We start from the raw sequence: 22,843 nt of genomic DNA on the forward strand, positions 1-22,843 counted from the left end.
TGGTTCATAGAATCATAGAATATCAGGGTTGGAAGGGACCCCAGAAGGTCATCTAGTCCAACCCCCTGCTCGAAGCAGGACCAATTCCCAGTTAAATCATCCCAGCCAGGGCTTTGTCAAGCCTGGTTCTCTAACTGACTTGGTTCCCTCCAGAGTTAGGAGGCGTCTACCTTGCAAAACAGGCAAAGTTTAAAGTTTTAGCCCAGGCCTGTACTAACGCTTCTGACTGGGCAGTAATACGGGACGCGGGGGAGCGGTTATTTGCAGACAATGCTGCTGCCAGCGTGTGGGACTGGGCGAAGCAAATAATGTCAGCCCGGCAACTGGGGAGGTTGTTCTATGCAACAGAACAGGGCCCCCAGGAGTCCCCAGAACTGTATCTTACTAAAAAGGAGATACTGGCCCTGGCTGCCGGGATTGTGCCAACGGAAATTGGGATTCCCCCCAATTACAATGTGTTAGGTTTTAAGGCTGCAGTGTTAGACAGCTTGAATTCAAAAATGAAAGTAATTTTAGGACCCATAGATCCAGCTAGGGGATACCCCAAGTTCAAACAGGACATTTCTCGAGCAGCTGTAATTTTTCAAGACACACAGGGACAAGTGGGAAAAGGAAATAAGGACAGGAAAATAGAACCGGTCCAGGTAGTAACTTTTGCCAACAATGGCCCCCATTTGACCAAGGGAATCTGGGGACAGAAGGGCCCAATGCACAATGGTATGCTAGAGCAGTGGTTCCCAAACTTTAACAACCTGTGAACCCCTTTCAATAAAATGTCAAGTCTCGCAAACCCCCTCCTAAAAATGAATATTTCCAGGGATTTTCTCCTTTACCTGAGTATAAATTATGAAAGCAGTGATCTTGAAAATATAATTTTTATGACATGCTTATTACACGCTATTTATTATTAATTATTATTTATCATGGCTCTATTTTTATTACATTATGAAAACAGCAACATCTTCCAAGATCTCACTTTCGTAGCTTGTATCACGTTGAATAAACCTGTTATAAGACAAGGCTCCTAGTTTTCATCCAGGAGTATCAGGGGTGAAACAGCAGGGAGATATTTAAGAAGCCAACTGACACAGTTCCTCCTACACAAGCATTCAGGTCTTGAGCAGTCCAGGCAAACAACGCACATTACAACAAAGCTTAAACTTGTTCTTCAGAATAATTTTAAAAACAAAACTAGCTGCCTATTTAATTTTAAAAACAACAAAAAACATCCACCTCCCTTTCCATTTCTTATAAGGAGTCTCGAAGTTTAAATCTCCTCACTGTGATAGATGTGCCTGCTTTGATCTGCTTAGCTCTTGGAAGTCCAGGGGCTCCGGGCTGCTGGCCCCGGGCTGCCCAGGGTTCCTAGGGACAGCTCTGTCCGCCATTAGGGAATTATTTCCTGAGAACCCCCTGTAACATTTCACGAACCCCAGTTTGGGAACCACTGTGCTAGAGGAAGAGGATGGGGAGGAGTTCCAGGCAGCAGGGGAACAAGAAGGGGAAATGGATGTGGATACCAGATGCAAAGCAAAGGAGGTGAGGAGGGATTAAGAATGGTAGTATGGAGAAAACTCATGACAATAGGGAGGAGGTTGGTAGAATCACTGAGAATGTGTTACAAATCATTCAGGATACTGGATTGAAAGTTAGCAGAGCCAAGGCCCAGCTGGTACAGCAAGAGGTAAAATATTTAAGGGTCATATGGGGAAAGGAAGGATGAACCCCGGATGCACAATGGGTGAAACGGATTGGAAAACTTCCCAACCCTATTGATGTGGCATCCTTAAGAGCCATTTTGGGAACCCTGAACTTCTTGAGGGATTTCATTGAAATGTATGCGGTGTGACAGGGTCGGGCCAGATGGCTACAGGAGAGTAACAGAAGGCAGATCATAGAATATCAGGGTTGGAAGGGACCTCAGGAGGTCATCTAGTCCAACCCCCTGCCCAGAGCAGGACCAATCCCTAACTAAATCATCCCAGCCAGGGGTTTGTCTAGCCTGACCTTAAAAACTTCTAAGGAAGGGGATTCCACCACCTCCCTAGGTAACGCATTCCAGTGTTTCACCACCCTCCTAGTGAAAAAGTTTTTCCTAATATCCAACCTAAATCTCCCCCACTGCAACTTGAGACCATTACTCCTTGTTCTATCATCTGCTATCACTGAGAATAGTCTAGATCCATCCTCCTTGGAACCCCCTTTCAGGTAGTTGAAAGCAGCTATCAAATCCCCCCTCATTCTTCTCTTCTGCAGACTAAATAATCCTAGTTCCCTCAGCCTCTCCTCATAAGTCATGTACTCCAGACCCCTAATCATTTTTGTTGCCCTTCGCTGGACTCTCTCCAATTTATCCACATCCTTCTTGTAGTGTGGGGCCCAAAACTGGACACAGTATTCCAGACGAGGCCTCACCAATGTCGAATAGAGGGGAACGATCATGTCCCTCGATCTGCTAGCAATGCCCCTACTTATACACCCCAGATATATTAGCCCCAGGTTAAGTAGGTCCCTTTTCCCTGGGTAAGGTAACAGGGAAGGTTCCAGAACAATCAGGAACCTTCTGGAGACAATTAAGACAGACAGGCTGATTAGAACACCTGCAGCCAATCAAGAAGCTGCTAGACTCAATTAAGGCAGGCTAATCAGGGCACCTGGGTTTAAAAAGGAGCTCACTTCAGTTTGTGGTGCACTTGTAAGGAGCTGGGAGCAAGAGGCGCTAACAGCGAGAACGCGGACTGTTGGAGGACTGAGGAGTACAAGTGTTATCAGACACCAGGAGGAAGGTCCTGTGGTGAGGATGAAGAAGGTGTTGGGAGGAGGCCATGGGGAAGTAGCCCAGGGAGTTGTAGCTGTCACACAGCTGTTCCAGGAGGCACTCTAGACAGCTGCATTCCACAGGGCCCTGGGCTGGAACCCAGAGTAGAGGGCGGGCCCGGGTTCCCCCCAGATCCTCCCAACTCCTGGTCAGACAGAGGAGTCGTCGTCCTGGACTGTGAATTCAGAAAAACGGCCAAACTGAGGGCTGCTGTGAAGCTCCAAGGCGAGCAAATCCGCCGATAAGCACAAGATCCACCAAGGTAGAGGAGGAACTTTGTCACAGCGGACAAGAATCACCCACTGTATTTTCTCCTAAAGAAAGGGCAGCAGTGGGAGTGGGGGCCTGATCACGCAGAGGCATTGCTGACCCTGAAACAGGCCCTGGCCCAGGCCCCAGCCCTAGCATACCCGAACGTGGGAGAACCGTTTATCCTGCAATTGGCTAGTACTGATATCGCCCTGGAACCAGCGCTGTTACAGAAAGCTTGGGGAAGTTACGACTTGTGGCTTATGAGTGCAAAACGCTTAAGCTTGGCCTTAGTGTGGGCCTTGCAGCATTGGGAATATATAATTGGAGGATCCAAAGTCATAGTACAAACAATACATTCCCCATTGAAATACGTAATACCAGGAAGGGCAGGTATCTAATCCTAGGTTGGCACAAAGGACGCTGGCCCTTGTAAATCGAGGGATAACTGTAGAAAGGGGAAAGGTGCTGTCCCCTGCACCATGTGGCCTTGTAGTTCAAGGACAAGAGCATGAGTGTCCCCTGCCAGAGTATAACAAGGTGGAGGGGCCAGTGAAATCAGGACTCACCCTAAAGAAAGCTGAGGAGAAAAATGCACAAATCTGGGTCATGGCTGGGTCGAGCTATTTTCGTGCTGAGAGAGCTAAGACCGGATGTGGAGCTGTGACGGTAAATACCAACCAGGAACAAAAGGCTCCAGTAACGACACACAAGCTGCAGAAGTGGAGGCGGTACTGAAGGGGTTCCAGGGGGAGGATCAGGAAGCCCCCCTGGCAATATTTACCTCTTCGGACTGGGTGTGCAGAGCCACAGTGGGGCGGCTGCCCATCTGGGCCGGGAGGGGTATGTGCCCGGGAGATGGAAAGCCAGGAGCTCATGCACAGTAGTGGGAGCAACTGGCGGCTTTAAGAAAGGGTAGAAGGCTGGATACTTATGTAACACGTGTGAAAGCCCATCAGAGACCAGGGAGAGAGGAAGGACTTTGGAATAACAGGGCAGATGTGTTAGCCAAACAAGGGGAAGAGGAGGTAATCCGTGTAGTAACCAGAACATGAAAACAGGTGAAAAGTCCAGAGATTGGATTTGCAAACTCTGCAAGAAGGGGATGAAGAAATTAAACAATTACTGAAGCAAGAAACAATCAGAGGAAAATGGCATGTACAAAAAGACCCACAAGGGGCAGTGTGGGTCATGGGGCATGACTCAGACCTTGGGAAACAGCCTAAAAGGTGGCTAGTGCCTAAGAAAGTTAGGACTGAATTGATTCAATACGTGCATGAGGAAGGGCATTTTGGGGTAAACAAAACTTTGGAAAAGGTCAAATCCACAGGGTGGTCACCCACCCTAAAGGAAGATATAAAGCGATGGTAATAATCGTTGTTTGCAATGTACTACGGTCAAAGAAGATCCACAGGTACAAAAGGGTCCCATTGCTCACCGAAGGATTGAGGGTCTATGGGGCCGGTTACGGATAGGCTACATTGGACCTCTACCGGTTACCCCAAGAAACAACAAGTATTGACTGGTGATTGTAGATCCCTTTACAAAATGGATACAGGCCATCCCAGCAAAGACTAACCCAGCTTTGACTATACCCCGGCAATTGTTTAATGTGGTGTTTAGCCGGTGGGGGCTGCCCAAAGAAATCGATTCAGTCCAAGGGCCACACTCCACTGGGGAAACCAGGCAGAAAATATGTAAATTATTAGGCATTAAGCAAAGGTTCCATATTGCGGGCCACCCCCAATCCTCAGGACAAGTGGAAGGAACTCACCGCACTCTAAAGGAGGCTTTAAGAAAAATGGTAAAAGAAAATGAAAAAAATTGGGATAAAAAACTGCCTCTGATTCTAATGGCCCTAAGGTCAGTCGCAGCAAGTCACGGTTATACTCCTTTGTAGCAATGACAGGAAGGGACATGAGACCACCCCAACAATGGTGGCTAGATGTAGATATTCCAGATGGGTGGCAACCCAAAGTGCTAAATGACCAGTGGATCCGGTCCCTTTGAGAGGTGCTAACAGAAACCCACAAGAAAAGAGCAGAACAATTGGGCCTTAATGTAAAAAAGGTGGATAAAAGGCCAGGCTGGGTAAAAAGTCCGGTTGAGTAGGAGGTTGGAGACCAGGTGCTGTATCTGAAATGTGCAGAACAAGCTCATTCTTTGGGTATGAAATGGGAAGGCCCAGGGAACACTGTGGACAAGACCAGCGCAACAGCATACCAGGGAGAAATCTGATCAAAAAGGCTAAAACGGCAGAGGTGTTACCTCCCCCTCCCCCTCCTGGCTCAGGTGACAGGCTCTCAGGTCTCCCATCCCCAGGGCACATTCCCAGGTCAACACTCCCCCCTCCCTGCTGCGTCACAGAAGGGACCTCAGGAGGTTCTAGTCCAACCCCCTGCTCAAAGCAGGACCGATCCCCGACTAAATCACCCCAGCCATGGCTTTGTCAAGCCTGACCTTAAAAACTTCTAAGGAAGGAGATTCCCTAGGTAACACATTCCAGTGTTTCACCACCCTCCTAGTGAAAAAGTTTTTCCTAATATCCAACCTAAACCTCCCCCACTGTAACTTGAGACCATTACTCCTCGTTCTGTCATCTGCCACCACTTATAACAGTCTAGATCCATCCTCTTTGGAACCCCCTTTCAGGTAGTTGAAAGCAGCTATCAAATCCCCCCTCATTCTTCTCTTCTGCAGACTAAACAATCCCAGTTCCCTCAGCCTCTCCTCATAAGTCATGTGTTCCAGACCCCTAATAATTTTTGTTGCCCTTCGCTGGACGCTTTCCAATTTTTTCACATCCTTCTTGTAGTGTGGGGCCCAAAACTGGACACAGTACTCCAGATGAGACCTCACCAATGTCGAATAGAGGGGAACGATCACGTCCCTCGATCTGCTGGCAATGCTCCTACTTATACATCCCAAAATGCCATTGGCCTTCTTGGCAACAAGGGCACACTGTTGACTCATATCCAGCTTCTCGTCCACTGTCACCCCTAGGTCCTTTTCTGCAGAACTGCTGCCTAGCTGCTCGGTCCCTAGTCCGTAGCAGTGCATGGGATTCTTCCGTCCTAAGTGCAGGACTCTGCACTTGTCCTTGTTGAACCTCATCAGATTTCTTTTGGCCCAATCCTCTAATTTGTCTAGGTCCCTCTGTATCCTATCCCTACCCTCCAGCGTATCTACCACTCCTCCCAGTTTAGTGTCATCTGCAAACTTGCTGAGGGTGCAATCCACACCATCCTCCAGATCATTTATGAAGATATTGAACAAAACCGGCCTGAGGACCGACCCTTGGGGCACTCCACTAGATACCAGCTGCCAACTAGACATGGAGCCATTGATCACTACCCATTGAGCCCGACGATCTAGCCAGCTTTCTATCCACCTGTGACGAAGTGGGACTGTTCTTAATGTTTCCTCTGAATAGTGTGGGGGTGCCTCAGTTTCCCCTAGGCAGTTCTTAAGTATCTAGGTGGTGGGGTAAGGGTGTATGATCATTGCAGTGCCCTAGAGGGCATGTGTGTGCAGGAGTCTGGACACAGAGAATGGCCGACACCCTGTTTCCTGGCAACTGATGGCCTGGGCCCTTCCCCCCCTGCAAGGTGAGAGCTGAAGGGTTGGAGAACAAAGGAATCAGGTGACCTACTGGCCCGGGAAAGGAACAAAGCCCAGAGGAGGAGGGGCTGGAGGGTTTTTCAGTTTGGGGCTGGCTGGGACATGGAGTGAAGTGCAGACGTGGTTGTCTGGCTCACTGCCCCCCAGAATGGACCCAGCTGAGGGGTCCCGTTCTCTGCACCTGCAAGCTCTGTTTTAGACCATGTTCCTGTCGTCTAATAAACCTTCTGTTTTACTGGCTGGCTGAGAGTCACGTCTGACTGCGAAGTTGGGGTGCAGGACCCTCTGGCTTCCCCAGGAGCACCGCCTGAGCGGACTCGCTGTGGGAAGCGCACGGAGAGGCAGAGGATGCTGAATGCTCCGAGGTCAGACCCAGGAAGGTGGAAGCTGTGTGAGCTGTGTGTCCTGAAGACAGGCTGCTCACAGAAAGGCGACTACCCCAGAGTCCTGACTGACTTCATGGGGAGCAGTTCCAGAGCATCGCCCAGGAACTCCGTGACAACTGGTGGCAGCTGTGGGATCTACTGCACCCCGTGGATGGCGCTTCCTGCAGTAAGTGACTGGGGAGCAGTAACACGAAGGGGGATTGCCGAGGACCAGGCCTGCTGAAGGCTCAGAGAGGAGCGGTTTCGGGGGGCGGTTAACCCCTGGGAGTGTGTGACCAGCGAGAAGTACTGTGCAGTAATGGGGTCCCCCTGGGGACTGCAGTGAGCAGTCTCAGGGGCGGAGGAGTCTGCAGCTCGACCCTGGCAAAGAGGTGGTGACCTTGAGAAGGGCTGGCACACTAGGGGTTCTCCCTGGAAACCGTGGGGAGCTGAGAACACACGGGCCTGTGAGTCCACAACAACTTGAGAGGAGCGGAGTGATGGCCTGTCACCGTCTCCTTAAGAAGGACATTGTAACCCTGTGCAGAAAGAGAGGGTTGAGCATTGGAAAGTTCACCAAAGCAGAGTTAATCGTGCAGCTGGAGGAGGATGACCGCTCTAAGGAACAGATTCCTGACCCCAACTGGGGCTATAGCAGGATCTGGGAGCAGCTGAAGCGGGAGCCAGGCATCGCCAAGACTCCTGTCCCCGACCAGACGAGGGTCTTCATGATCGGGTTCCCCATCGGGGGATCAAGACGGACGGGATTGCAGCTGAGTCTGAGAGAGCAAGAGGACCGTGGGAGACAGCGAGAGCCCGAGAAAGAGCTGCAGAAGCAGCAGCAGCATGAACTGGCGGTGGTGGGGCGGAGAGGCCTAGGGGACCTCCCCGGGGTGAGTGGGGATAGATCCCGGGGGGCCAGTTCCGCAGGGAACCTCGAGACTAAATTGCTGCCCCTGGTTAAGGAGGGGGGGGGTGTGGATGCCCACCTCACTGCCTTTGAGCAGGCTGGCGATTTGAACCAAGGGGACCCTGCGGAAAAGCCCCGGTGTCTAGCTCCCTTGCTGGGTCCCAAGGCCATAGACTCCGTCAGCCAGGTGGTTGGGGATGTGGACAGGCTCCCACTCCTGACCCCAACCTATATGTCTGTGTGGAGTTTCCTGGGGCCAGGCCCCCCGGACCTCCAGTGGGAGTAGAAGGTGATGGTCAATGGGGAGACATTCTTGGGGTGGCCAAAGGGCATGGGCTGCATAAACCTTCCCACATGCGGCCTGCGAGTGCTATCGACCACCCCTGATCTAAGGGAGGGCGTGAAACTGGAAGGGCCTGGTGTAACTCCTACCAAGGAATGGGAGAGATGCTGGGGCATCCATGGGAACGTTGGTGGCTTCGAACTTCCCCAGGTCACCGGCTAAAGTGACCCCGCTCAGTTCGATCTCGAAGGGGGGAGAGATGTGACGAAGTGGGACTGTTCTTAATGTTTCCTCTGAATAGTGTGGGGGTGCCTCAGTTTCCCCTAGGCAGTTCTTAAGTATCTAGGTGGTGGGGTAAGGGTGTATGATCATTGCAGTGCCCTAGAGGGCAGGTGTGTGCAGGAGTCTGGACACAGAGAATGGCCGACACCCTGTTTCCTGGCAACTGATGGTCTGGGCCCTTCCCCCCCTGCAAGGTGAGAGCTGAAGGGTTGGAGAACAAAGGAATCAGGTGACCTACTGGCCCGGGAAAGGAACAAAGCCCAGAGGAGGAGGGGCTGGAGGGTTTTTCAGTTTGGGGCTGGCTGGGACATGGAGTGAAGTGCAGACGTGGTTGTCTGGCTCACTGCCCCCCAGAATGGACCCAGCTGAGGGGTCCCGTTCTCTGCACCTGCAAGCTCTGTTTTAGACCATGTTCCTGTCGTCTAATAAACCTTCTGTTTTACTGGCTGGCTGAGAGTCACGTCTGACTGCGAAGTTGGGGTGCAGGACCCTCTGGCTTCCCCAGGAGCACCGCCTGAGCGGACTCGCTGTGGGAAGCGCACGGAGAGGCAGAGGATGCTGAATGCTCCGAGGTCAGACCCAGGAAGGTGGAAGCTGTGTGAGCTGTGTGTCCTGAAGACAGGCTGCTCACAGAAAGGCGACTACCCCAGAGTCCTGACTGACTTCATGGGGAGCAGTTCCAGAGCATCGCCCAGGAACTCCGTGACACCACCTTAAGGTCCATTCATCCAGCCCATACTTCTTTAACTTGCTTTCAGGTATACTGTGGGAGACTGTGTCAAAAGCTTTGCTAAAGTCAAGGAACAACACGTCCACTGCTTTCCCCTCATCCACAGAGCCAGTTATCTCGTCATAAATAAATAATCCCAGTCCCCTCAGCCTCTCCTCATAAGTCATGTGCTCCAGACCCCTAATCATTTTTGTTGCCCTCTGCTGGACTCTTTCCAATTTTTCCACATCCTTCTTGTAGCATGGGTGTAGCTAAACAGGGCTCAAGTTTCACTATATAAACTGGGGTCCAAGAATGAGACCAGCTGGGAAGAGAAGAATAAGAAGGAAAAGCTTGGAAGAAGAATAACTCACCCCCAAGACTCAGCCTAAGATCAGAGCTGTTAAGAATCCTCTGCACGACCGTGATGTGCAGCAACTAGGACCCAGACAAGATCAACCTTGCCTGGCCAACAGGGAAAGTCTGCCTGCATGATCAGGACTGGTGAGTAGGGCGTTGTAGGCTTAATGAGCATTCTGCTTGGTAAGTGTTAATAAATAGAGGATCAGGATATTACCGTGTAAGGCTCGGTCACTGGTAAAAGGTCCTACACGCCTGCAGAAGTAGGATACACCCTACGTATTGGGAAAGGGTGTGGGTACTTAAATTGACCGGGTTAGTTACACCCTGAGCCCTATGAGTTGGGTAAGGGTAGCTGCTTTTTGCCTGGAGCCCTATGAACTGGGGAAAGGTGGGATGCCCTAATGTGTGCTGGTAACACAATGTAGCAGCCTGGCCCCTGGGGCTGGGGCTGGAGCTGGAGCCTGGGCTGGGGACCCAGCAAGGGGGGTAATGTCTCTCTGATGCCAGCTTTAGCCCCTTAGCACAAGCCTGAGTCACTTAACTGAGACTCGCAGCTGTGCAGGTTGATTTTTTGCTATGAGGACGGAAGAACAGCCCCACTGGCTCGGAGCCTTTGTCCGTCTAGCCCAGTCCATGTCTCTGACTGTGGCCGGTGCCAGATACTTCAGAGGGAATGAACAGAACAGGCCACCATAGAGTGAGCCAGCCCCCCTCATCCAGGCCCAGCTTCTGGCAGTCAGAGGTTAGGGATACCCGGAGCATGGGGTACATCCCTGCCCATCCTGGCTAATAGCCACTGGTGGGCCTGTCCTCTAGGAACTGACCTCGTTCTTTTTTGAACCCTGTTATAGTCTTGGCCTTCACAACATCCTCTAGCAAAGAGATCCACAGACTGACTGTGCGTTGTGTGAAGAAATGTTCTTCGGTTCGTTTTAAACCTGCTGCCGATTCCTTTCATTGGGTGACCCCTCGTTCTTGTGTTTTGAGAAGGAGTAAATAACACTTTCTTATTCACTTTCTCCACACCAGTCATGAGTTGATAGACCTCTACCATATCCCCCCTCAGTCATCTCCTTTCCAAGCTGAAAAGTCCCAGGCTTATTAATCTCTCCTCCAACAGAAGCTGTTCCAGACGCTCAGCATTTCCACTGCCCTTTTCTGAACCTTTTCCAATTCCAATATTTTTTTTCAAGATGGGGCGACCACATCTGCACATAGTGTTCCAGGTGTGGGCGTTCCATGGATTTATATAGAGGCAACATGACATAGATATATCTAAGAGAAGGGTGCAGGGTTGGGTGATTAACCCGTTGGCAAGGGGAGCCAGCTCATCAGCTGGGGGCTGTTAACTGGGAGGAGGCAGGGGGGTCTGGAAGCCCAGGGTCCCAGCGAGGTGACTCCTCCTTCCCCCCCTCACCTGAGCCTAGGGGGACGCTGACGCTTGGGAAAAGCCTGATGAGGCTGGGACGTGATGCAGTAAATAAAGTGCTGGGGGGGGACACATATGGGTGGGGGGGAGGGCGGCTCGCAACGAGACAACCAGAGATAGGGGGTGCGCCCGGGCCACCTCCCCAGCACCGGCAATGCCGAATGGAGCATGCGAGGGCAGTATGGAACAGAGCGCGTGTGCATACGTGTACCAGCCCGTGTGGGTGTGGGTGTACCTGCGTGTGTACATACCAGTGCAGGTGCATGCACGTGTGCGGGTGTACACGTGTTTGTGTACCAGCGTGTATGGGTGTGGGTGTACCGGGGCAGGTGTGGGTGTACCGGGGCAGGTGCGGGTGTACCAGCGCGTGTGAGGAGGGGGTGCCCAGGTGTGGGTGTACCAGCGTGTGTGCAGGGTGGGTGCCCGGTGTGTGTGTACCAGTGCGTGTGCAGGGGCATGCCCAGGTGCGGGTGTACCAGTGTGTGTGCGGGGAGGTGCGGGTGTACCAGTGCGTGTGTGCAGGGTGGGTGCCCGGTGTGTGTGTACCAGCGCGTGTGCAGGGTGGGTGCCCGGGGGTGTGTGTACCAGCGTGTGTGCAGGGTGGGTGCCCGGGGCTGTGTGTACCAGCGTGTGTGCAGGGGCGTGCCCAGGTGCGGGTGTACCAGTGTGTGTGCAGGGTGGGTGCCCAGGTGCGGGTGTAACAATGTATGTGCAGGGGCGTGCCCAGGTATGGGTGTACCAGTGCGTGTGCAGGGGCGTGCCCAGGTGCGGGTGTACCAGCGCGTGTGCAGGGTGGGTGCCCGGGGCTGTGTGTACCAGCGTGTGTGGGGGGGTGTGTGCAGGAGGCTGACACGTGGTCTCCAGGAGCCATGCTGACCCCTTTTGATCAGCCCCATTCTGAGCTGGCGCAGTGGGGTACAGGGGTGCCAGGGCCCTGCTCTGCCTACGCACAGGCCCAGCCTTGAAGTCAGCTCTCCCCCGGGCCACGCACGAGCCTCCCAGGCTCCCTGTACCAACCACAGCCAAGCCCCGCTGCCCCCCAGCCCATGCATCCCCCCAGGACGGGCGCTCGGAGAGCCTCCCAGCCAGAGGAGCCGTGCACAGGGCTCTCCACCCCGGGGTGCTCCTGGGTGACACCAGGCACCAGCTGGGGTGGGGCAGAATTCAACCTGGGCCATGGCGGGGGGCCTAGCTGTGAAACATCTGGCATGGGCCACTGGGAGGGGGGCAGGACTGGGGGGCCCACTGCCCGGTTCCAGGCGGGGGGCAGGACTAGGGGGCCCATTACCCAGCTCCGGGTGGGGGAAGGAGGCCCAGCCCGCCCCCAGCCCTGTGTCCCCCCACGCTGCGGGGCCATACCTGATAGACATGCTCCACCCTGGGCCCGTGTTCCTCCAGCCGGCGGCTGCCCTCCACCTGTTCCCAGCCCGCCACTGGCAGCACCACGGTGGCTGGCAGCGAATTCCTGCGGGAGCCAAGGCGGGCAGGCTGAGGGCTCCCACTTTCGAGCGCTAGGCCCTGGCTCCCACCCACCCCAGGGTCGGCTGCAGGCTCCGGCTGGCCCCAGGCTCGGCAGGGCTCCCCGAGCGGGGCTGCTGCGCTCCACAGGGGGAGGCCACGTGGCGCTAACCCCAGCCCTGCCGGAGGTGCCGTCGGAGGGCACCAGGTAGCACTGAATGGTGTCTCCGCCACCGCCACCGCCCAACCCCACCCCGCTCTGGATCCCAGATCTGCTCCCCCAGGGCAGCGGGTCCTGCTCTGCCCGTCCCCCGGGCCCGCGGTGCCCTCACCCTCGCAGGTCCAGCAGCGCGGCGGCCTTGATGGGGATCTGCACCTGCTCCACGTTGCTGTCGGGGCTGTGGCTGTTCTTGCTGCGGCCACAGGGGAAAAGCCAGGTCAGCCGCAGCATCCGACGGGGCCCTGCTGGGACAGAGCCGGGCAGAGGCGACCGGAGCGAGGGGCTACAGTAGGGGACGGGAACTCCTGGGTCCTATTCCTGGCCTGGGAGGGAACTGGGGCTAGTGGCTAGAGCAGGGAACTGGGCCCCAGGACTTCTGGGTCCTATTCCTGCTTCCACTCCTGGGCAACCCGGGGCTGCGAGCTCCCAGGAGGGCTAATTCAGTAACGTTCCCAAAGCGCTTTGAGATCCAAAGACAGGGCCAGCCCTGGGAGCCTTCCCCGCTGCTCTGGGCTGAGCTTTGCCCCACTCAGAGCCCAGGGCAGGCTGGCAGTGGGGCGGGAGCTGGGGCCCCTGCCTGGGCTCTGCCCCAGAGTGACCGATGGGTGGGGTGAAAGGAGTGTCCCAGGCCAGCCAGCACGGCCTGGGGGTGGCTCAGGGAGCCGGGCACTCGCCAGGCTGCTGTGGGGGGGGGGGGCCTCCATCACCTCCGCAGCTGCAGCTGGAAGTCGATGGTGTCGCTGGCATCCTCCAGGTTACTGACGCTGAGCACCATGTCCACAGCGATCTGCGGGGAGAGGGTAACTGGTGTCTGCCTGGCCAGAGGGTGCGGGCAGGGCTCCTCGGCCGCGGGTGGGGGGCACAGGCAAAGCCCCTTCTTAGCTCCGGGGTGCTCAGAGGCCACGGTGATGGGCACGCCAGGAGTACAGACAGTCCGTGGGGGGCACCTGGGGAGGCAACTTTGTGCTGGAGTGGGGCAGGCTGAGCCGGGGGGGGATCGCAGCTCCGGGCACCACCATGCTCGGGTACCTCCATCGCCGAGGGACAGAGCAAGGTGCCCAGGAGTTGGTGGGCAAGGGCGTGTCCGGCCAGAGGCCCATCTTCCAAGGAAGGGCAGCCCAGAGGCGGCAGTGATGGCTGGCGCCTGCGGGGGGAGGAAACGCCCCTACCTTGGTGCCACTCTTCATGGGGTTCCCCAGCTCGCAGATCACCACACGCGTCTCATTCTCCTTCTTGGGGTTACAGATCAGCTTCTCCAGCCCCTACAGCCGGGGGACAGCGGCAGGGGGTTACAGCAAGGAACAGCTGGGGGCAGGAGGCTGAGGATGTTCACGGTGGGGTGGGCCTGGATGGGGCCCGGACACCCCCACGTGGGAGCTCCCCATCCCAGGCCCGCTTGGGACCAAAGTGAGTGCAGCATTCACTGCAGGATAACAACCTCTCACTGCAGCCAGCTAGGGGAGTGACCCCATCACAGAGGGCAAGGCTGGTGGTTCACGGTTCAAACCCCAGTTGACGGCACAGGGCAGACGATGCAATGGCAGAGTGATGGAAACCACAGCGGGACTGTGAATGCAACTGCAGTGGGGTGTCACCTGGGGCCCCACGGAGAGCTCTGGGGTGGCCCCCTTCCACCTGCTGGGGGAGGTGCCCCCTGGGTGAGGGGACCCCTGGGGAAGTCATCGCTGCACTGGATCCCTTTACCCAGGGATTCCCTGCAGCGGGGGAAAGGTGCCAGCATGGCAGTGCCCTGTGGGAGCCTGCCCAGCCCTGCCCACACCTGGACGTCGCTGGTGGCTTTCTGATAGTGGGCGTCACGTGGCAGCTGCAGCCGCAGCTCGGCCTCGAAGGCACCTTCGCCCACGTTGGTGGCGTCGGCCAGGATGTGAACCACGTTCTCGTCCCCGATGAACAGCTGGGCCACGGGCCTGAGAGACAGAGGGGAGGAGCCTGAGGAATCCAGGGCTTGGCCAATAGGAGCCGCCTACGCTGCGTGTCGGCCAGTGGAAGCTGTGCGAAAGTGGACCGTGGCCAATGGGGAACGAGCCCTTGCGAGCCCCAGGGATCGGCAGGTCAGCTCGGTCCATCGGTCCCGTGGCCTGCCAGCACCAGCGGCCAGTGCCAGCCGAACCCCCCATGCACCAAATGCTGCAGCACGCCAGGGAAGGAAATTCCTTCCTGACCCCCAGCCCAGTGGCCTGAGGGTGGACCTGGCTTCAACACGAGAGGCACTTACGTGTGAGCGGCAAGCCGCAGCTCTGGGATGCAGACGTTGTCCTCGCCGCAGTCCAGCACAATGCGCGTCTGGGGCCAAGCAAAACACAAAGCAAGAGCAGCTCTTCAGCCTCACAGCCAGTGACGCCATGGGGCACCAGCCATGGCACTGCTCTGCCCCAGACAACCCAGCGGGGGAGGAAAGGCTGAGGTCAGGGCTGGACTGAGGGGCACCAGCAGAGCTGGGGGAAAGTCTAGGACTGGGATAGCAGGGGGCCGCGGGTCAGGGCTGAGGGGGCGCTGGGCTGGCGATGGGGAGCCCAGGGCTGGGCTGGCAGGGGCTGAGGGTCGGGGCTGAGGGGGCGCTGGGCTGGCGATGGGGAGTCCAGGGCTGGGCTGGCAGGGGCTGTGGGTCGGGGCTGAGGGGGCGCTGGGCTGGCGATGGGGAGCCCAGGGCTGGGCTGGCAGGGGCTGAGGGTCGGGGCTGAGGGGGCGCTGGGCTGGCGATGGGGAGCCCAGGGCTGGGCTGGCAGGGGCTGAGGGTCGGGGCTGAGGGGGCGCTGGGCTGGCGATGGGGAGTCCAGGGCTGGGCTGGCAGGGGCTGTGGGTCGGGGCTGAGGGGGCGCTGGGCTGGCGATGGGGCAGGGGCTGTGGGTCGGGGCTGAGGGGGCGATGGGCTGGCGATGGGGAGCCCAGGGCTGGGCTGGCAGGGGCTGTGGGTCGGGGCTGAGGGGGCGCTGGGCTGGCGATGGGGCAGGGGCTGTGGGTCGGGGCCGAGGGGGCGATGGGCTGGCAGGGGCTGTGGGTCGGGGCTGAGGGGGCGATGGGCTGGCACACCTGCTCCTGCACCACCGTCTGCCCGCGGAGCACCAGCCCCAGCTCCTCGGTGCCCGGCCCAGCTGCCAGGATCAGCGTCAGGCTCACCACGATGGGGCTCAGCTTGTCCTTGAAATCAGCCTCGTCCTGGGGTGGAGGGGAGAGGAGAGTGATGAGGCAGGTGACCCCCCCTCCCCGCAGGCCTCAGCCCGGGCGCACTGTGAACCCCTCCCGCTCGGACCGACTGGCGGCTGCCCGGGTCTAGCCTGAGCCCGGCAGGACAGAGACGCGACCGAAGCGGAATCTTTGGTAACACTGCTGGCCCCGCTACACGTTCCTCGGTTTCCCCTGGGGGCTGCGGGGTGCCTGGGGGGAGCAGGCGCTCGGAGCAGACCGACATAGGGAGCGTCACCCCACCCAGCTGGAGCGAAGAGGCGCTGAGGAGCTGGCTGAAACCACCCGTGGGTCAGAGCGCCAGCAGGCCATGGGGCAGAGCCCGGGCCAGGGCTGGAGCTGGAGCCATGGGGCCGGGTGTGGAGGTCAGAGCTGGAGCCCACCAAGGGGTCACTGCAGCCTGCCTGGTGCCGTGCTCTGGGACGACGCACCCAGCCGAGGCTCTAACCCCAGCTCTGTGCCCCGGCCCTGGGGTGTCCCGGGCTGGGCCAGGCGACCAATCACCCCGATGGGCCCGTAACCCCCGCTGGGGTGCGCTGGCCCCAGGAGCCCGGCTCAGCCGGACCCGCAAGCACAACTCAGGGCTGCCGGAGGCTGGGCCCAGGGGCTCAGTGGCCACGGCGGAGCGGGATCGGGGGCTGGCCCTGACGGTGGCTTGCGTGAGACCTGGGCCGTGCCCCTGAGAGGGATCAGCCAGGAACTGCCCTGGGGCGCCCGCAGGGACCCTGGCTACGGAGCAGCCCCCGCCCTGAGCCCCCCGCGCCCCGTACCCGCAGGTAGGCTGTGAGGTTCTGGCAGGTGAATGGTGCCTCCCTCGACAGCTGCAGCTCCAGGCTCTGGCCCGCCTGGCGCGTCTGCAGCTCCCAGACCCTTCGCCCCAACTTCGGCTTCAGCCGGTCCAGCTGCAGGTCGGCGGCCAGCCCTGGGGAGCAGAGGGTCGGGGAGGAGGGGCCAGCAGGGGAGGGAGGCTGCCGTGCCCCTTGTCACCAGGCTCCCAGCCCCAGGGCCTGTGCTAGCCTCTGGCCCCCGGCCCCACAACGCCCCCGGCCCCGCCGCCCCTCTGGCCCCTGGCCCCGCCACACCCCTGCCCCGCCACACCCCTGGCCCCCGGCCCCGCCGCCTCCTGGCCCCCGGCCCCGCCACACCCCTACCCCGCCACACCCCTGGCCCCCGGCCCCGCCACACCCTTGGCCCCCGGCCCCGCCACACCCCTGGCCCCCGGCCCCGCCACACCCTTGGCCCCCGGCCCCACTGCCTCCTGGCCCCCGGCCCCGCCACACCCCTGCCCCGCCACACCCCTGGCCCCCGGCCCCGCCACACCCCTGGCCCCCGGCCCCACTGCCTCCTGGCCCCCGGCCACTCCACACCCCTGCCCCGCCACACCCCTGGCCCCTGCCCCGCCACACCCCGGCCCCGCCACACCCCTGGCCCCCGGCCCCACCACACCCATGGCCCCCGGCCCCACTGCCTCCTGGCCCCCGGCCACGCCACACCCCTGGCCCCCGGCCCCACCGGCCCCCTAGCACCCGGCCCCGCTGCCTCCTGCCACACCCCTGGCCCCCGGTCCCGCTGCCTCCTGGCCTCCAGCCCCACCGTCCCCTGGCCCCCGCTGGGCCCCAGCCCCACCGCCCCCTGGCTTCCCCACTGGCACTCACTGATTCTCTCTGGGAGGCTCTTCCCCGAGACGCCCACACACAGCTGGATGGGGAAGCTGCCGGGGAACGACACAGGCTGGTGAGGGCTTTGCCAGGCATTGGTGTGGGAGGGGCCCGGGGGGCAGAGCCAGCAACTCCCAGGCCCTCAGCCCCCCCCCCCAGCCCTGCGCCCGCCCTGAACACGGCCCCCCATGCCCCCTTTGCTCACCAGCTGACAGGGGTCCCGAAGACGTTGCAGGTCTTCTCCTCGGGGTTCAGCACATCTGGCACTAACAGCTGGCTACTGGCCACCACCACGGGCTGGGCTCTGCGGGCACCACCAAGCCAGTCAAACCCGGGGGAATGGCGCTGGCTTTGTAATGCCGGGGCTGGCAGTGAGGGGCAACGCCAGCCCCGGGGTAAGAGCGAGGCCCAGCCCAGCTGCGAGAAGCAACAGCCCCAAGGCCGGAAGCCTGGCCCGTCAGAGAAGCTCTGTTATCCCCAAGGCAAGGGCGGCTGACAGGGAGGAGGGGCTGGGTCTGTGCTGGGCACCACGTTACTGACCCTGCCCAGCCCTAGCCAGGGCTTCGGGCCCCGACCCTGGGGGCAGCAGCTCCTACGGACTTCAGTGCTGCTGGCTCTGGGTGCAGCTCGTGTGCACAGGGACGCAGCCCGGGAGTCGCGGCCCCTGGGGACTCACCCACCCCCTGTCCAGCCAGCCCTGGGCACTCACCTGTACGCGGCCACCTTGCTGGCGCCGAACGCCCCGACCAGCACATCTGGGGGCACAAGCCAAGGGTCACACTGGGCTGCACGGGGCGGGCACAGGATCCTGCCAGCTCAGCCGTCTGACAAAGCTGCCAGCAGGAGCCAGGGCAGGGAGCCAGCACTCCAGCCAGCCCAGGGGACACCTCCTGCAGGGCCCAGAGCGTCCCACCTTGCTAGGGAAGGGTGGTCAGCATTCCCCAGGGGCCAGCACCCAGCATGGGATGACCAAGGGGAAGCAGGCAGCGTCTGGCACGGGAGGGGGTCCCAGGGGCAGAGCCCGGCACGGGAGGAGGGCCCAGGGGGCAGCACCCGGCACGGGAGGGGGGCCCAGGGGGCAGCACCCGGCACGGGAGGGGGGCCCAGGGGCAGCGCCCGACACGGGAGGGGGGCCCAGGGGCAGAGCCCAGCATGGGAGGGGGGCCCAGGGAGCAGCGCATGGCATGGGAGGGGGGCCCAGGGGCAGAGCCTGGCATGGGAGGGTGTCCCAGGGGCAGAGCCTGGCACGGGAGGGGAGCCCAGGGAGTAGTGCCCGGGACAGGAGGAGGGCCCAGGGGCAACGGCTGGCAAGGGAGGGGGGCCCAGGGGTCAGCGCCTGGCACAAGAGGGGGGCCCAGGGGCAGCGCCCAGCATGAGAGGGGGGCCCAGGGGCAGAGCCTGGCACGGGAGGGGGGCCCAGGGAGCAGCGCCCGGGACGGGAGCGGGGGCTCAGGGGCAAGGCAGGCAGATGGAGGCCGAGCCTTCTTCCCCACATGCTCATCTCCCTCCCTGAAGCGTCCGGGCCATGGGCGCTGCCCAGCTCCAGGCCTGTAACCCTGGCGGGCCGGGGGTGGCACAGGCCGGAGCCGGGGGGCTGTGAGGGCGGCTGTACCTGGGTACCCGTTGGCGTCGATGTCGGTGGTGCCACGCACGGAGAAGCCGAAGGCGGCACGGCCGGGGAAGGGGCTCTCCAGGACCTGCGAGGCCGGCGTCCGGAGCCCCTCGCTGTGTCCGCTGAAGATGAGCACACGGCCACTCCCGGCGAACGGAGCCCCCACCGCCACGTCTGAGGGGACAGGACCGCAGGGCCCACGAGCCGGGCCCCGGCCAGAGCAGCTGAGCCCTGGGCACCAGTCGCTCCTCACCCCCAGGGTCAGGATCCCACCCACTGAGGCAGTGACCGGCCCCAGGCATCACACACCGACCAGAAGGGGACCCAGAGCGGGTTCTATCCGCGGCTTGGGGAGGGGAGGGGGTCCAGTGGATTAGAGCAGGGGGCTGGGAGCCAGGACGCCTGGGTTCGATCTCTGGCTCTGGGGGAGGAGTTGGGACTAGTGGTTAGAGCTGGGGGTGGGGGCTGAGAGTCAGGACTGTTCCTAGCTCTGCTACTGTGTGTGGCTGGGCTGCCCAGACACCTCCCCAGGGTGTCCCACCGGGTCCCGGCACTCAGTCTTGTGCTGATCGGCACCCCAGGTGCCCTGCCCCAGACCCCGCCAGTCTCATATCCCATGGAGGGGTCTCTGTGCCAACCCAAAGCCCCCCCCGCCCAGAGCCACCAGGAGCAGCTCCCTCGCCAGCAGCACTAGTGGGCTGGCACCCGGGGCTGCGGCCCGGCTGGGCGTTACCGACGTAGCCGTCCTGGTCCAGGTCCCCCACAGGAGCAATGGCTGTGCCGAAGCGGCCGTAGACCTCGGTGCCGGTCAGGGTCTGCCAGGGGTTCCTGTAGGCGTGGGGGCCCCGGCGCTGCATGTACAGGTAGACGCGCCCCACCTCGTAGAGCTTGCGGTCGGAGCGGCGCTCCATGTAGAGGGGCGCCCCCACCAAAACGTCGTCCTTCCTGGGGGCAAAGGGGGCAGATGGCAGGGGGAGGAGCTCTGGGCTCCCCTCCCCGCCAGGCCGCAGGGGCCGACGGGCCGAAAGGATTATCCCATGGCCTGGGGGTGCAGCCAGCCGGGATGGGGGCAGCCCCCCGGGGGGTGGGAGGTGTAGCACCCCCTGCTGGAGGGATGCATCGGGCCATTGGGGCTCACACGAGTCGGTGCTCCTGGACACAGACACCCCCTGAGCTCTGTCCGTCCGCCCGTCCGGCCTCAGTCCCCTCAGGGCCCAGGCTCCCTCCCGGGCTGAGCTGGGCCTTGTGCTGGGGGCTGGGGTTACCCCTCGACTCAGTTTTGCCCCGGAGGGAGCTGGGGCGGCTCTGCCCACTCCTGCCCCCTGCTCCTGCTTGCCGGGCACCAGGCTCTGCCAGGAGCAGTGCAGGCTAGTGGGCACCAGATGGCGGCAGAAGCCAACGTGGGGGGATGAGGGGAGACCAACCAGGCCGGCTGGGGGGCCCGGAGCACAGGCCCTGCCAGCGGCCGGGGGCAGGACTCAGCCCTTCTGCCCCCTCCTCAGGGCACCGCGACTGCCCCATGGATTCACCAGCTGCACAGTCCACGGCCAGCACGTCACCAGGGCCCCGGCAGAGGGGACCCTGGAGCTCCTAGCCGAGCCCCCGGCCCTTGGTGCTGAAGACACGAGGCCGGAGGGGGCTCTGGCCCCACAGGGCTGTGCCACAGGCAAGGGCAAAGCGGAGCACAGAGGCTCCTGGGGGTGATGGAGCCCAGCAGCCCCGGCCCGGCTCTCCCCTGCCCTGCCAGCGCCCAGGATGGGAGGGCTGAGTGAACGGCCGTGCCCCCCCCAGGCAGTGGTTGGGGGCAGACATGGACACTTGGGCTCAGCGCCCTGGCTGCCAAGCGAGCGCCAGCCTCCTCCTTACCCATCGCCATTCACATCAGCAACAGCCACCGTGTGACCAAAGTATGACGCCACCTGGAAGACATGGGGGCGGGTGGGGGCGTAGAACCGATCAATGAAATTGTTTTTAATTGTTCACTTTATTAATATAACTTCATAAGCAAAGTTTTACGAATGAAACAACATTCATTCATAAAACCGGCTACCCCAATAACTGGCTAATTGAGTTTCACAATCCAATTGCTGCTTAAATCTCTGAAACTTGCACGGCCTCAACATTGCACCTTCTGCTCCCTGTTTGCCGCTCCTCACACGCGTCCCTGGTGTAACCCAAACTCCATTTCAACGTGTCCCGAACTCCATGGTCAAATGCTCAGTCCAGTTTGTAAACCCTGCTGCAGCCTTCGCTTTCGCTAAACCCGGCTGAAATCTGACTGGTGTAGTTCCGATGTGGGAATGAGGGACGGATGGGTGATGGAATCAACCTCCAGTCCCAGCCTGTCCTGATGAAATAAAGTGTAAACACCAATGGCAAGAGAACACCCTCAAAAGAAAAGTACAAAAGTACAACTGAGGAAACACCAAAGCCAGGCCCCAGGCTGAAAGTCACGTCTGCAGCTGACGGGGATCACTCACACCGGACCCAGAGGCAGCCTGACACAGCAAGACCGATCGACTCTGGATTCAGACTAAAGCCTACGAAAAGGACAGGGGAGATGGAAGACTTTGGAGGGTCACATTCCGCTGCCAACATGGAAGGGCATCGGTGCACGCCCCACACAGACCCAGCCCTCCCTTGTGCCCGGCTTTCCTGGCCAGTGAGCCGCCACAAGCGACGGACCCCAGCCACGAACTCAAGCTACATTCGGGACTGGTAACTATACAGCAGCTGCAGAACGTGTGTGTGTGTGTGTGTGTGTGTGTGTGTGTGTGTGTGTGTGTGTGTGTGTGTGTGTGTGTGTGTGTGTGTGTGTGTGTGTACACATAGGTATTAGATATTAGTTATTGGTCATAAATCAAATTGTGCGATAATAAATGTGACGTCTTGTCTTGTGCCCTGAAACGATCCTGTGTAGTTTTGTCTGTATAACAGGGGCTGAGGGCAGGGGACACGCTGGGCTGGCCATTGCTTGTCAACCCTGACCCACAGCTCTGCTGTGACCCTCACCCCTGACCCGCAGCCTCCTGCTCACCCAGTCCTGGGGTCCCCCCAGCTCTGCCATGCCCCTCACTCCTGACCCAGAGCCCCTGCTAGCACAGCCATAAGAACATAAGAACATAAGAATGGCCATACTGGGTCAGACCAAAGGTCCATCCAGCCCAGTATCCTGTCTTCCAACAGTGGGCAATGCCAGGTGCCCCAGAGGGAGTGAACCTAACAGGTAATGATCTGGTGATCTCTCTCCTGCCATCCATCTCCACCCTCTGACAAAGAGAGGCTAGGGGCACCATTCCTTACCCATCCTGGCTAATAGCTGTGACGAAGTGGGCCTGTTCTTAATGTTTCCTCTGAATAGTGTGGGGGTGCCTCAGTTTCCCCTAGGCAGTTCTTAAGTATCTAGGGGGTGGAGTAAGGGTGTATGATCATTGCAGAGCCCTAGAGGGCAGGTGTGGGCAGAGGTCTGGACACAGAGAATGGCCGACACCCTATTTCCTGGCAACTGATGGCCTGGGCCCTTCCCCCCCTGCAAGGTGAGAGCTGAAGGGTTGGAGAACAAAGGAATCAGGTGACCTCCTGGCCCAGGAAAGGAACAAAGCCCAGAGGAGGAGGGGCTGGAGAGAGTTTTCAGTTTGGGGCTGGCTGGGACATGGAGTGAA

General features: G+C 59.7%; 1 protein-coding gene across 2 annotated transcripts in view; it reads right to left on the reverse strand.

Moving 5' to 3' along the window:
- ITGA2B (integrin subunit alpha 2b) overlaps positions 1–22,843 on the reverse strand; it is a 63,435-nt gene that overhangs the window by 20,653 nt on the left and 19,939 nt on the right. The window contains exons 11-24 of one of the 2 annotated variants that reach the window (XM_048829684.2): positions 21,048–21,100; positions 19,915–20,126; positions 19,182–19,355; positions 18,279–18,324; positions 17,775–17,873; positions 17,567–17,622; positions 16,682–16,833; positions 15,759–15,884; positions 14,944–15,011; positions 14,488–14,635; positions 13,877–13,969; positions 13,415–13,494; positions 12,820–12,900; positions 12,389–12,494 (exon numbers count right to left, since the gene is read on the reverse strand). In XM_048829684.2, the coding sequence (XP_048685641.2) occupies positions 12,389–12,494; positions 12,820–12,900; positions 13,415–13,494; positions 13,877–13,969; positions 14,488–14,635; positions 14,944–15,011; positions 15,759–15,884; positions 16,682–16,833; positions 17,567–17,622; positions 17,775–17,873; positions 18,279–18,324; positions 19,182–19,355; positions 19,915–20,126; positions 21,048–21,100 (1,494 nt within the window). Of the gene's footprint in view, positions 1–12,388; positions 12,495–12,819; positions 12,950–13,414; positions 13,495–13,876; positions 13,970–14,487; positions 14,636–14,943; positions 15,012–15,758; positions 15,885–16,681; positions 16,834–17,566; positions 17,623–17,774; positions 17,874–18,278; positions 18,325–19,181; positions 19,356–19,914; positions 20,127–21,047; positions 21,101–22,843 lie in introns of both variants that reach the window. The other variant, XM_075123551.1, reaches the window with a different exon arrangement.

This window comes from Caretta caretta, chromosome 27 (assembly GCF_965140235.1).
Source record: "Caretta caretta isolate rCarCar2 chromosome 27, rCarCar1.hap1, whole genome shotgun sequence".
Lineage (NCBI taxonomy): Eukaryota > Metazoa > Chordata > Testudines > Cheloniidae > Caretta > Caretta caretta.